This window comes from Melanerpes formicivorus, unplaced genomic scaffold (genome assembly GCF_026170545.1).
Source record: "Melanerpes formicivorus ecotype bairdi unplaced genomic scaffold, bMelFor1.0.p_v2 SCAF_6, whole genome shotgun sequence".
Lineage (NCBI taxonomy): Eukaryota > Metazoa > Chordata > Aves > Piciformes > Picidae > Melanerpes > Melanerpes formicivorus.
In genome coordinates, this window is record NW_027142358.1 from 12,504,439 (window position 1) to 12,517,875 (window position 13,437).

Here is a 13,437-nt window from a genome sequence, read left to right on the forward strand (position 1 = left end):
GACGGGCTCTGAGCAATGTGATCTAGTTAAAAATGTCCCTGCTGACTGCAGGGTGGTTGGTCTAGGTGACCTTTAAAAGCCTTTCTAACCCAAGCCATTCTGATCCTGTGTTCTGGCTTTAAGAAAATATTTTCACTTAGTGAAGTGGTATTTAGTATCCCTTTATGGTCTTGTGTCTGTGTGTTAACCACATCACTTGAAAAACAGTGCTGGTTGGATTACTTTTCTCATTTGATCATGATGACTTTTCTTGTTTCCTCTGGCTTTTGTCAGGATTTGTTGGTTGTCATGACCCTTTCAAGCAACCTTACATAACCCTGTAAATACAGCATAGGAAATAATCATGAATTTGTTGTTCTAACCCCACTAAATAGAATGTCAAGCTAAACATGTTTATAAACTTCACTTAATTTGTCTGGCTTTCTTAAGAACTCAGGCTAAAATTCTGTCTTTGGATATGTTTGTGTTAGTTGGTCAGTGTCCCAAAGGAAAATTGCATTGTTTTTTCACTCCTAAGCTATCAGCCATATAAGGCACTGTCATGAAAGTTTACAACATTGATCTTTGATGTGTGCAAATAGGCTCTGTTTTACTGCTGAGCAAGCATTTATGATATCACATTTCTGACTTGTATTTCCATTTGGAGGTCAGGAGTGCTGAGGGAATGGAATTCTACCTGTGCTGAGGTTTGTCTTGTAAATCTATTTAACGGACTTGTATTTTAAGATCATAGAAATGTGTACATGGTAAAGCAAATGGGAATATAAAACTTGAGGGGTCACTTAATCAGAATGTTAGGACTCTTTATACACAGTGATTTTAATGAGCTCAAGGTTTTATGAAAGTGTTTGAATCATTATGACTGTGTCAATAAAACTTCAGTGGCATTAGCAGACTTTTACTAGGAACAGGTTATGAATCGGAAACTTCATCAAAATAAGCAATGCTCTAATGACTTCAAATCAGCTAATGAAGCTGGTTTATAGAAGGAAATGAAAATTGTCTGAAGTTACCATGTTAATGCATCAGGTTAAAATCCCTGGGGAGCCCTCTGGCTTTATCGATATCTTTTTCCTCTTCATTTTTGTTTTCTACTGTGAGAAGCTTCCAGAATTCTCTAGTGCAGACTTACTGCTACTGCTGTCTTGGGGAAATAAAACCCCTGCCATCTAAATGTACGGGAACACAGAAATTACTTCCTTTACCCTACCATACCTTGTAACTGTCCTCCTTGATTTAAATCATTGGCAAGAATTAACACCTCTTCTTGACTACTGTAAATCTGGGAAAAGTAGAAACTGAGGTGCTGAAAGCTAAACTGAGGTGCTCTGAGCTAAAAGGCTGATGAGAGACTATACGCAAATATAACATCCCATACTTTGCTTGTTCCGCATTGCCAGTTCCCAGTGAACTCCCAGGTAGTCTCTGTGTGATTTAATTCCTTCCTCCAGACAGGCAAGGGAAACTACTCTTCTACACTTTTTCTTGAAATAATCAGATTCATTGGGCTCATCAGGATCTTCATATACCTAACTGGAGTCTGGTTTGAACTTCAAAGCTCTTTGTCTTGTATAACTTGTTCCTGATGTCTGATCCTCTCCAAGAAGTGGCAGGGACTGGAAAGATTCAGAGCTTACTCCTGAAATCTTTCTTCAGTCCTGGGACTCTGCCTGTAGCCCTTTCAGATATACATGCAAGCTGCCTTACCTATACTGACACAAACCTTCTGTAGTGAAATACACCATGAGCCTGAACAAGTGCTTAATCTTTTCCCTGGGATATGTTTCAGTTTCCTTTCCCTTCAAAATACAGTAGAGAATGTGATAGATTTTATTCAAATGTGACAGCTTTGTAAACCTTAATGGTTTAAAGCTTTCAACTCCCTAAGCATATGAAGGAGATAAAAAAGCCTGGATTTTTTCTCTCATCTCTTCACCTTTATAGAAATGCAGCAGCTGCTGATCAATTCTTAGTTCTTTTGGAACCCAGATGTGATTTTGGGGTGTGTTTTGTTTATTATACCCTGTTAGTAGTGAACATAGAGGTGTTTTGAAGGTATTGTATACCTTGGCTTACCTTCTATTGATATTTTTTAGTCTTTTAGGAGCATTTATCAATCATCTTTTGGTTTTGTTGGTTTTGAATTATGCAAAAACTGGAGCATGGAATAATTAAAAAGAATTTTAAATGGTCTGAAGTGAACTCTCAATATGCATTTGAGGAGTGATGATATTTCTATGCAGAAATACTGAGTAATGCAGAATTTCTACAGAGCACAGTAACTGAATTTGAAGGGTCCATTTTAATTCTGGCATTTCATAAGTTGTGACTGCTTATGTTGTTCTGTGTGTGATACATAATTTAAAGATTTCCATTAAAGCTACTATGAGTAATGTAATATTCAGACTGCAGAATCCATGCAGCTTCTATTAAACTCCTTAAGATACACTATTTTTGTTTTGTTTGAGCAGTAGGTTCCTGTGTGGCTAATGCTTCCAGTATGCATTTTTAATGATTTAATTAAATAAGGTTATGCACACTAAATTTCTCTAGGGATTGAGACCCTAGTGTCTGCATCTTTTATACCTTGTTTAAACAAACAATAAAAAAAGTGTTTCCTTTAATATCTTAATCCAGGCTGCAGCCATCCTGACAGCTCTAAGTTGGTACGGGTATTGGCTGTCACTGAAAAAAGAGGACCTGGTAGTGCCAAAGATTTTCATGCCTTGAGCCAGATAAGGAAGTGCACTTGGCTAAAAATAGAAAGAAGTCTAATTACATACATTCAGCAGGGTGCTTCTTCAGATTGCTTGAAAGTGACCGTGGAATCCTTAGTCAAAACTCTAATTTTTACTGAAAACAGACATTGCTTAATGCTTCTGCCTGGATTTTCAACAGCTCAATTTATTATACAAATCATCACCCTAGAGTAACAACTTAGTTGTAATAAAATTAATGACTCTTTATTTTAAGCCTTCTCTTCTATGGGTTTTTTTTTGTTCTGTATAATGTTTGGCCAGATGATGTACAGAGAACTGTTTCACTGTACAGATTCAGTAACCTCTGTATGGGGAGAGAGTCTCATAACAGTGTGCAGTTTTGGTAGCTGACAGGAAAGATCAAGCTACTGCTTTGACAGTTAATTTTTATTGCTTTTCTCTCTTGTGCATTAAGCAGTCAAGGCACCATAGCCTGCCAGGAGCTGTTTAATATTAGATATGCTCATAAAAATTTTAATTATCACCTTTGAATGAAGTTTAATCTACAGTTGTCAGAAAATATGAAACACATGGCACTTGAACATAAATGATATTCCCCTTGACAAGGTTTCCTTTCAAATAAGGAAAACTGAATTCTGCCCATTCACTCAAGGACAGCAGAATATTCTTTCCCCATCAAATGAGAAAGGGGTTAAAAAGAATACAGGTCTGGTGAAGTTGAGAGTCTCTCCTGTGGCAACTAAAAGCTCCAAGCTAAATCAGGTTCCTCTGTGTTTAACAAGGTGTTTTGTACAACAAAAAATGCAGCAGTTAAAATGAGATAGGTATGTTATAATTTACTGGCTTTGGAGAAAACCTCTTGCAATTTGTCTTCTCTAATATGGATGATGGAGATCATGTGTGTGTTTGCTTGGTAGAAAACTGTGGTTTTAGATGTAGTAGATCTGCCTGTTAGCATAAACTGCATTTTCTGCAGTGGTAGCTCAAACTATTCTCTCAATTTATCTTGGCTGATGTTACAATAATACTTTCCTTAAAAGGTTCACAAAAACCTATCTTGTGTTTTTGGCAATCTGCGTTCTTAGTCACCTGGTTGGTGGATAGTGGAGAAAATGGAACCCCAAATTTTGACTGGTAGCATTGTTACATGGCTTTGCAATTCTTGTTTGGGTTTCTTTTTCAGATTGGATTAAAAATTTTGCAGCCAGTGATTGTAGTCTTATGTGCAACTGCCTAGCTGCTAAATATTGACTCCCAGGGACAGCATGCTCTGCAGAAGTTGGAGAAGCTGACAAAATTTTCTGTAATGAAGTATCATGAAGTTTTCCATTTCTTTCCTGTGTAGTGTGTGGACTATAGTGGTTAGATGAAGACAGTAAAGAAAAAAAATCTGTGGTTGATCTGTTCTCTAACCTGATGCAAGAAAATGTACTTAATATTTATTAGGAAGTTTTGCAGCAAATAAATACTGTCAATTTGATAAAACAGTTTTATGTTGACTAGTGCTACATAACTAGGAGTATGATTCTACAGCAATAACAACTAAGGGCTACGTGGAATGATTTCATAATCTTCATTTGTCAACTTATACCTGTTTTATTCATTTTTTGTTTTATCTTTTACTTTCAGGTGGCAGTGTGCTGCATTTGTTTCTTTGTCATTCTTCCACTGAACCTCGTTGGTACAATTCTGGGCCGAAATCTGTCAGGGCAGCCTAATTTTCCGTGTCGTGTCAATGCAGTGCCTCGTCCCATACCAGAAAAGAAATGGTAAAAATCAGGATAAATCTTAACTAGTCACTTCAGTACATTTAAAATTACTTCTCAGGTGTGATCATTAAACGTTTTTCTGGAGTAACTTATTTTATTTAAATGGAGTTGTGCCTAGAAGAACAGCTCTACTGAAGATTCCATAATGCGTTTTTTCTGTCAAATTAAACTACTATGGTTAATAGTTGATAGCAGATTTTACAGTCCTGGATCACTGATTCACATTTGGCCTGAAATGCTCTTAGTTTCTTATGTAAAGGGGATGGTCCCAACCCAGTTCTTATATAGGTATCTCAAAAGTAAACCTTTCCTCTTTAGTTAATGCCTGTTACAGATTTAAGATTGAATATGCCTTGGAGGCAGAACTGTTCTGGTTAATGGGTCTGTATGTACAAGATGAAACATATTTGCAGGGTGATGGTGGGGAGAAGCTTGCAATGCTGCTCCTAGTTCTATGCTTCTTTTGATGGCACAGAGCCTAAAATACTGCAAGCATACAGCCTGAATTGTGAATAAGCCCTTATTATTTTTGAAGTGAATATGAAGGAGTGGATGCCTAGTCTCCAAAGGTAGACTTGGGTTTTTGGAAAATCATTAATGCATTCGCTTTTTCCTATTAATTTAATTCTGAGATGGAAGCAGCAAGCTATGGAAATGAAAATATCCTCAGAGGATTTTTTTAATAGATTTCTTTTCTTGCTTTCCCTGTTCAGAGGAATGGAACAGACAGAGTGAAGGGGGCACTGAAACGTGTATGCCTGTGATACCTAGGAAGCACAGCACACTTAGTCTCGTTAGTGGTAGGCTGTGCAGCTTGGGTGCTAGGATTTGATTTATATTGTGATCTGTATCTTGGGAATCTGATGGATTTTTCTGGATCAGCATCAGAGATAAAAATAAATAAGATACTTTTCTTGAAGGTGATGAAATTGCACACTGTCAGCTTAGACAACTCTCCCTATAAATAATAAAAGAAGTTGCAAATTAAATCACTGGTTACTAGCTACATTCAGCATCATTGCAAGTGCTGCACAGAGGTGACCTTCAGTAAGTGACAGAATCGTCTACAGGTGGCTGAGTATTAATTTTTGCCATAGGACACGGTGTAGTATTGAAAATATACATTGGTACCTAATTATATAACTGTTACCTTGTACATTTTTTCCTTCTGTATTTGTAGCCATCAACAGCTTTGAATTTTCAATGCTTTCATTCAAGGCCAGTATTCTGGATCTTTGTTGCTTAAGCCCTTTTTGGACAAGAGTTTTTTGGTTTTTTTTTCTGTAGCCTTTAAGTTAGATGCCTAACTTTATGCTTGTAGGTGATAGACATGACACTTAGGCTTTGTTTCAGATTTCCCCAAGAATAATTCCTCTTTCTATCCATACACATGACAACTGTGGGGGAATCTTCTTTCTAATACATGGGCATGAGACAGAAATGTTTTTGTTAGCATGCCTTTTAAATAATTCTTTGTACTATACTAATCATCTGGTTATATGTCTTATTATGTTTATAAATTAAAGATTTAAATTGTCCCTAAACTGATCTTGATACCTTTCAGGTTCATGGAACCAGCTGTTATTGTTTGCTTAGGCGGAATCCTCCCTTTTGGTTCAATTTTTATTGAAATGTGAGTATATCACCTGTTTACCAATTTGCTTTACAAGTATGATAATTCAAATTCAATTACACTATCACCTGTGCATTTTCTTTATTCAGGTATTTCATTTTTACATCATTCTGGGCTTACAAGATCTACTACGTTTATGGCTTCATGATGTTGGTTCTGGTGATCCTCTGCATTGTGACAGTTTGTGTGACTATTGTTTGTACGTATTTCCTGCTGAACGCAGAGGATTACAGGTGGTAAGTCTTGCATTATTTGCATAGTTAAGTAGATTGTGAGAGAGGAAATGTACTTGAGTCTTGGTCAGCCCTTCCAAAGTGTCCATATCCAGATTTTAGCTGTAGGAAATAAAAGTATTTCTTGGATCCCTTGTAGAGGAGCTTTCTGTGGGTACCTGCATCTCTGCTTGCATGTATGTGTGAAAAGAAATACAGGAACGTGAGGAAGGATCATTGCTTTGCATCAGTGGCAGCTGTTACTGTAGAGGCTTTTGTCATTTATAGCAAACAAGATACAAATTTTGTTAAGTAAGCCTGTAGAAGCAGTACACTATTTTGGGGGGAAGGGTTTATCACACTTTTCATCTTCTTGGGAAGCCTTTGGTTATAAGGTGTGTGATTGACATGTGCTTACTTTCAGGCAATGGACGAGCTTTCTTTCTGCGGCATCAACTGCGATTTATGTTTACATGTACTCCTTTTACTACTACTTTTTCAAGACAAAGTAAGTGGTAGTTTTCTTGATTGAATATCATATACTATATTACCAGATTAGGTTCTTGAGAAAAACTGGGAAGAATATGTAGCGTAAATTCACATTTTTTTCTTTTTCAGAATGTATGGCCTGTTTCAAACATCATTTTACTTTGGTTATATGGCAGTATTTAGCACAGCTTTGGGAATAATGTGTGGTAAGTTTCAAATATATTGATGGTTTTCTGTCAGAATTTTTCATACTGTTGTGTTTCTGATTTTAGTTCTGTGGTTTTGGCGGTGGAGTGTGTATGTGCTCAAGAAAGCTTGCAGTGTTTAATATACCAAAGAGTTCTCTGCTTATACATTGTTCCTACCTAATACAGGAGGCTTCTATGGATTGTGTCTTTTGGTAGGAAGATAATTTATGTACTATACACAGAATTTCACCCTCAGTGCAAGATTGTAATTTGGCAAAAAAATTGTCAAAAGTCCACGCTAGCATTTTGTTTCAGAGTTTTTACTGTTGCTCCAGGACAAGGGGCTAGTTACAGTCATTGAGGCACCAATGATATCACAATGCTGGTAACACTACCATCGGTATCTTGGGGCATGCATTTATGAGGGTGGCTAGAACCTAAAGGACTGACACTTCAGCATCTAAGAAATAGGTACTGGAATATTCACAGGTGAGAGGAGTGCAGAGTGTGTTTGTGTGCAGCTAGATTTCATTGCTTTATAATACACCTTTTTTGACAGATGTTTTGGGGCAGAAAAAAATAATTCCTGTCATGGAGGTCCTCTGATAAAGTCATTTAAATATACTTGCTAACTTTACTTGTTAGCTTTATCTTTATCCTTTGCTGTATGACTTTCAGAAAGTGCTGCTTGGTTCTGTTGCACTTTTCTGTGAGGATATTTGCTTTTTATGTGTGATCCTTATTTAATACTTCCTTTCTTAGTAGTAAATTAATAGTAGTATAGAATCTAGTGGAAGGTTATTTTCGAGATAGGTATTTGAGATGCATGTCTTACAGGAGCTTACTTTCTCTAAAGCATGTTTTTCTTGATATCCCAAGTGACTGGGCGGGTAATTTCATAATACTCTATACAAAGGGGAGAGAAATAATCTCTTAACTGCCGAGTACTTGTTCCCCTTTTCTCTCATACAATCTAATCTTGCTTCATCAGGTTCTTGGCACATTACAAGACTTCCCTGCTGTTCTTGTAGTCTTGCAGACATTTTTTTTCTTTAATAGGCTTATACTTTTCAGCTCTAATCTTTGCTTTTTAAAGTACTCAGGCTGGTATTGATTAAAATGTCTATGATGCAGAAGCCAAGCTAGCCCACCAGTTTCTGTAATTAAAATGTTTATTAAAACATGGAAAAGAAAGATTGCTGAATGCTTTCTTGTCATGGGTAGGACACTACTTGATGGAACTTTTGAGTAGAATCCAAATTTATTCAAAATCAGAAATAACACATTAAATCTTATTTCCACAGCTCTATTGAGATTTCTTTTTGTCTTTTTAAGTGTGTTGGAAGAGAAGCTGTGAGATTCCTTTTTATTGAGAAATCCCATTTTCGGCATGTGGAGGGAAGGGAAAAAAAATCCCCTGTCAAAAAGCATTTGTCTAGGGAACTTGCTGCCATTGAGGTCTAACAAAGACATTTGTGTGCAGTGTTTGTGCTACTGACTGTATGTCTGCTGTGAAAAGTGTGTAGAGCTGTTCTTTGGAGGTTCACGTAAATGGATATGTTCAGTATCACACAGTTGGATATGAGACAAACTAGTTAGGGCCCAAAGCAGCCACAGGAAAGCTCTCTGTAGGCTTATATCACCTAACTCTGGTTTTAGGGCCCCTTACAATGCTTAGTGAACTCAAATCCCACATGTAATGGGATGCTTTGATCCACAAAGTCTGCTGCCCTCTGCAGAGCATCTCAGTTCTGGGACTGGACGGTGGGGAGCCCATGAGAACTTCCAAACCTTTTGAGCTCCTCATGTTTCACTCTCAGTGACAGAAAAGAATAAAACTTTCCCCCGTTCAGTGGATGGCTTAGGAGCTAGGTAGTATAGAAAGGCCTTTTGCAATACCACACTTCAGCATCAGGATGAATACTGTAAGTGTGACTGAAGGGCATTTTGAAAAAAATTGGTGCTTGCAATTTCACAACTGTACGAAGTGTTAACTGGCTTGAAGTAATAGATGGGAATTTTTTTCTGTTTAGTAGTTGCTCTTCCTCATTATGTAGATTATTCTCTTTATTTGAAAACTTGTTGTTCTGCTGTAATATGCTTGCAGTCTGTTTCTGATAAACCTTTGTGGACCATAACTAAGTTATATCATATGATAAGATATCTAATAAACTAATTCCTTTACTATGGATTATTTATTTAAATGAGCCAAGTGTCCTGCATTTGTTTTGGAATGACATTTTTTATTCCTCATTGTCTAGGGTTTACTCCTCCTCACCCCATGTTTTATTCAGTGTTTGTGAGGTAGCCTTGAGGCTTAACCCCTGCCTTAGGTATAGAACATGAGTGACCTTCATGATAAAGCTCCTGTGGTTCAGAATAGGCTATTATTGGTTTGTGGGACTGAGAGGTTGTGGCTGCTCCTCTCTACTCTTCCCCCTCAGTTCCATCTTGTACACACATTCTCCAGATCCCAAATGAAAGACAATTAAGGCTTTGTTCTCACAAATATCTTTTTGATATCTGGCATCACGTCACTAGAGAAACACTCAAAGAACAAGTTCTGGAATGAGTTTAGCAGCTGAAATGGGCATTGAATCTGTTGGCAGCATCTGGTTTAATAGGCTAAATAGGATGAGTCTTAGAGTGGGAAACCAGGGCTATTATATTGTCCATTTACTGCATACAACAGAAGATGAGATTCTTGAGAGGCAGCATAAGAGGAATCTGTGCTCCTGTATGACTCCAAGCACACAAGACCTCCTCTGCACAGCCATATCTTTGGGCGTATCTGAATGCCCTGCTGGTCTCTCCAGGTACTGCCAGGCCTTCCCTCTGCTGCATCCTCAGCACACTCAGTTAATGCTTGTGAGCAGCAGCCTGATCTTGTCTGCGCTGTATTTGTTTTAATCGAACTGTTATTGATTCAAGTCCTTCATTAGCTGATCAGTGGAACGATTGCCCTGATATTTATACAGCTTGAAATGCTGTGTAGCACAGAGGCTGACCCCACAGGCTCTTCACCACTCTGACAGCATTGGAATGATGTGTCAGGTTTGCCTTGTGCAGATTTCCTGATTAGGTATGAATGTAGTCCAAAAAAAAAATCCAAAATTTTGTGAGAGTTTGATGTCTGACCATATGAATTATCTGATCAGTCCCCAAGATGTAAAGATCTCTCCACTTTCCACGTAACTGTGGGCAGCAATGCTAGCTGCAGGTCTGTATGGCCTTAATTTTATAAAGGCAAAAAATAAAAAACAACTAGGAAAATTAAGTTTTGGCAGAAAGCTTTTAGCATTGGTTAGACTTTTGTATTTAACACATCTTGTGTGACTCTGGTGCAACCTAGATCACCAAAAATGTTGTTTCATACTTTGTCCTGGGCTGTTCTGCATTACTTCATGGGAGCAAAGTTCCCTTTTCTGAGTCCATTCTTTAGTGAGCATTCAAACATGGTGCTATGAGTTTTCTGTAGTGAGTTACAGGCCCTCACTTCTGTTATCTTTTCCTTCCTGTTATTCTGGCAATGGCACCAGCCATCTCTGATTCTTGCTTGATTTTTAATTTCTAACCTGAGAATTAGCCAAACTGACTTCCACAAGGCTGATTTACTCTCATTTTGCTTGGAAGTGCTGAAGATACTCTGCAGATATTCTAAGACAACAATGTTTACTAAGTCTGGCAAACCTGAGGTTCTAGGTTTAATCAAGTAGGCTACCAACTCTCACTCTGAGAATCATTCTTGGTCCAGTGCATTTCTTTCATTTTTCTAGATATCCTTAATCCTGCAGTATTTTTGGTTTAGCATACACTGTTGCCCCAATCCAAAACCCAGTGACCTGTTCTTTTATTCCTACTGTGAGAATGCATACCCTGCTCAGGACTCTTACTCATTTGAAAACCACAGGTTGTGATTTTCTTTAAGTACTAACTGCTACTAGTTTAATCTCTTCATACAGACCTCCTTGGAGTTTAAGACTCCTGGGATGGGGATCTATTATTATTTGTGCTATGTGGGAAGGAAAAAGCCATCTGCCAATAAAACACTCATCCAGAAGGCATGTAACTTATAATAAAAACCCATCCTCCTATCCACCTTCCCTGCAGAGTGGGTGATTGTATGTTTTTTTACCCTCTGTTCAGAAACAGGGACCCAGTTATTGGTGGCAGCAGGGGGGCTGCTATATTTATCGAGGCCAAGTGAGCATGGCCTCTTGGTAAAATGGCTTAATGTATTTAGATTGCTAGACTAGGGGAGTTCTTGCCAGACATTCGCTGGGAGCATAGTTAATTAGAGTTTGTGAACAAGTACTGCAGGTAAATAATTTTCTGTGTGCAGATTGCATGCCTTGTGTGGCTTTCTCTGTTTAAGCTGTGTTGTATGTTGCTGCCTTATTTTGATGATCAACTCTCTAACATACTCAACGTTTCTGGTTTACTTTGCAGGAGCTATTGGTTACATGGGAACAAGTGCCTTTGTTCGTAAAATCTACACTAATGTGAAAATTGACTAAGAAAATAAGAAAATTGAACTATGGCTCATTTCCTGTTTTCATGGGGATGAACTTGCACAACAAAAAGCGCGAGAAGAGATTCGAATTTCAACACTGGGCACTATATGGGTCTCCCATTTTGTGGATGGCTTAAAGTAACATCTATTTCATTGATCCTAGGTTATTACTGACTGCTTTCTCCAACTGTTCACAGCAAATGCTTGGATTATATGCAGTAGGCATTACTACAGTATGTGGCTAATCTTCCCCCCCAAAAAATAAAAAACCTACAAAAAAACCAAAAGACCTAGCTCATTAAAGATGAATAGACTAGCTCTCTTCAGTGAAGAGGACAAACAGTTTATTTAAAGCATTTGTTCCATTCATAAAAAGAGGGAAACTTGGCTGCTAAAACTACTGGATTAGTAGTCTTCCTGGTACTCAACATTTCTAAATTATGGAAAGATGCCGTTCCAGAAAGATTACTCTTCTGTTTTTTACTGCCATTGCCAGGATAGAAGGTATGTTTTATATTTTGACTCCAGGTGCTTTTTGGTTTATTTGCAATATCAAGTATACCCTACACTCATTTGTTTAAAAAAATAAGTAAAAAAACTATAAAAACCCCATATGCATGTAATATATCAGCTGTTGTTCTAGTTGGACCAACTTCCCTTTATTTATCTTTGAAGTAATATCCAGCTACATATTATATCCATCCAAAGAAAATACAGTCGGGGTGTGTTCTCTGCAATGCAATTTACTGTACAGTTAGAAAGCAAACTGTTTAATGAAAAGGATTGTTTGTTTTTTAATAAACCATTTTGAGGTCTAGATTAAAACAAACCCAACATTTTAACTGAATGTCTAAAGTGATTCTCTTTTTCCAAGTCAATCTTGCCTTTTTTTTTCCTTTTTGCCTTTTTTTTTTTTTTTTGTTCCTTTTGTTTGTTTGGGTTTGAATGAAGATTTTCCTTTAGACATCATACAGGGGGTAATAAGTGTATATAACATTAAATAATGTAACTTAGGTGTAGATCCCAAATGTATTTGGATGTACAGATTTACTACAGAGTACTTTTTTGATGATTCGGTGTAAAAATGTGTGAATTTGGGTGGCTTTTTACATCTTGCCTGCCATTGCATGAAAAGTTGGGGTTTCTTCACAATGTGTGTATGTCATGCTTTTCTGTTCTATTTCCTTTCTTGAGCTCTTGCAGGAATTACATTTGTAATTTAGAGCGTTTTAATTTTTGTTAATCCTCTCTGGACACCCATGTAACATCGAAGGCACAGTTGCTTTAGAGTGTTCAGAAAACGACAATAAACTTTTCAGACAAAAATGTTCTGATTGTGCAAATAGATGAGTTTGCAATTGAAAATGTTTGAAAAGGCAATACTGCAGAATGCCAGCGTTGTATACAATATTAGTGTGGTTTTCAATTAGCCAAACCCCATGCTTTGAATTCAAAATTTGCTTACGACTATATTGTACAATGTGACTCCAAAGTGGAGGACCAGCCCGAAACGATTCTTCTTGGCTGAACTGTTTGTGGAGAAAACTGTTTTGTGATCCAGCTAGTGTACTGAGAAAACTGGGGGTAAGTGTGGAGTGAAATAAATGGGACAATAAAGGTTAAGTCTTTCTAAGATGACTGTTAATTCTGCACTGTATTTAGCTAGAAATATCCTGAATGTGTTTGTGACAGATCTGAGAGACAGTTGGCTTGATTTTGTTTTTTTCTTTCTTTAAGTTTTTAGGCATTTGCCACGTAGGGATGTTTTCATCACTTTGCTGTCTGAAGTAGACCACCTGTCAAGGAGAAGTATTTGTATTGATTAGCACTGAATTGTTTCTGTATAAAAATTACTGATAATGTGGTAGCCGCGATGAGAAACAACTGTGCTTTGGCAGGGTCAGGTTGGAGGT

The 13,437-nt window shown here is 37.4% G+C and overlaps 1 protein-coding gene across 1 annotated transcript in view; it reads left to right on the forward strand.

The window, feature by feature from the left end:
* TM9SF3 (transmembrane 9 superfamily member 3) overlaps window positions 1-13,157 on the forward strand; it is a 41,103-nt gene extending 27,946 nt beyond the window's left edge. Inside the window, exons 10-15 of the mRNA XM_068139755.1 lie at window positions 4,350-4,489; window positions 6,054-6,122; window positions 6,212-6,358; window positions 6,759-6,842; window positions 6,953-7,029; window positions 11,461-13,157. Of these exons, the coding sequence (XP_067995856.1) occupies window positions 4,350-4,489; window positions 6,054-6,122; window positions 6,212-6,358; window positions 6,759-6,842; window positions 6,953-7,029; window positions 11,461-11,528 (585 nt within the window). The 3' untranslated portion in view covers window positions 11,529-13,157. The remainder of the gene's footprint in view (window positions 1-4,349; window positions 4,490-6,053; window positions 6,123-6,211; window positions 6,359-6,758; window positions 6,843-6,952; window positions 7,030-11,460) is intronic.
* The last annotated feature ends 280 nt before the right edge of the window (window positions 13,158-13,437 follow it).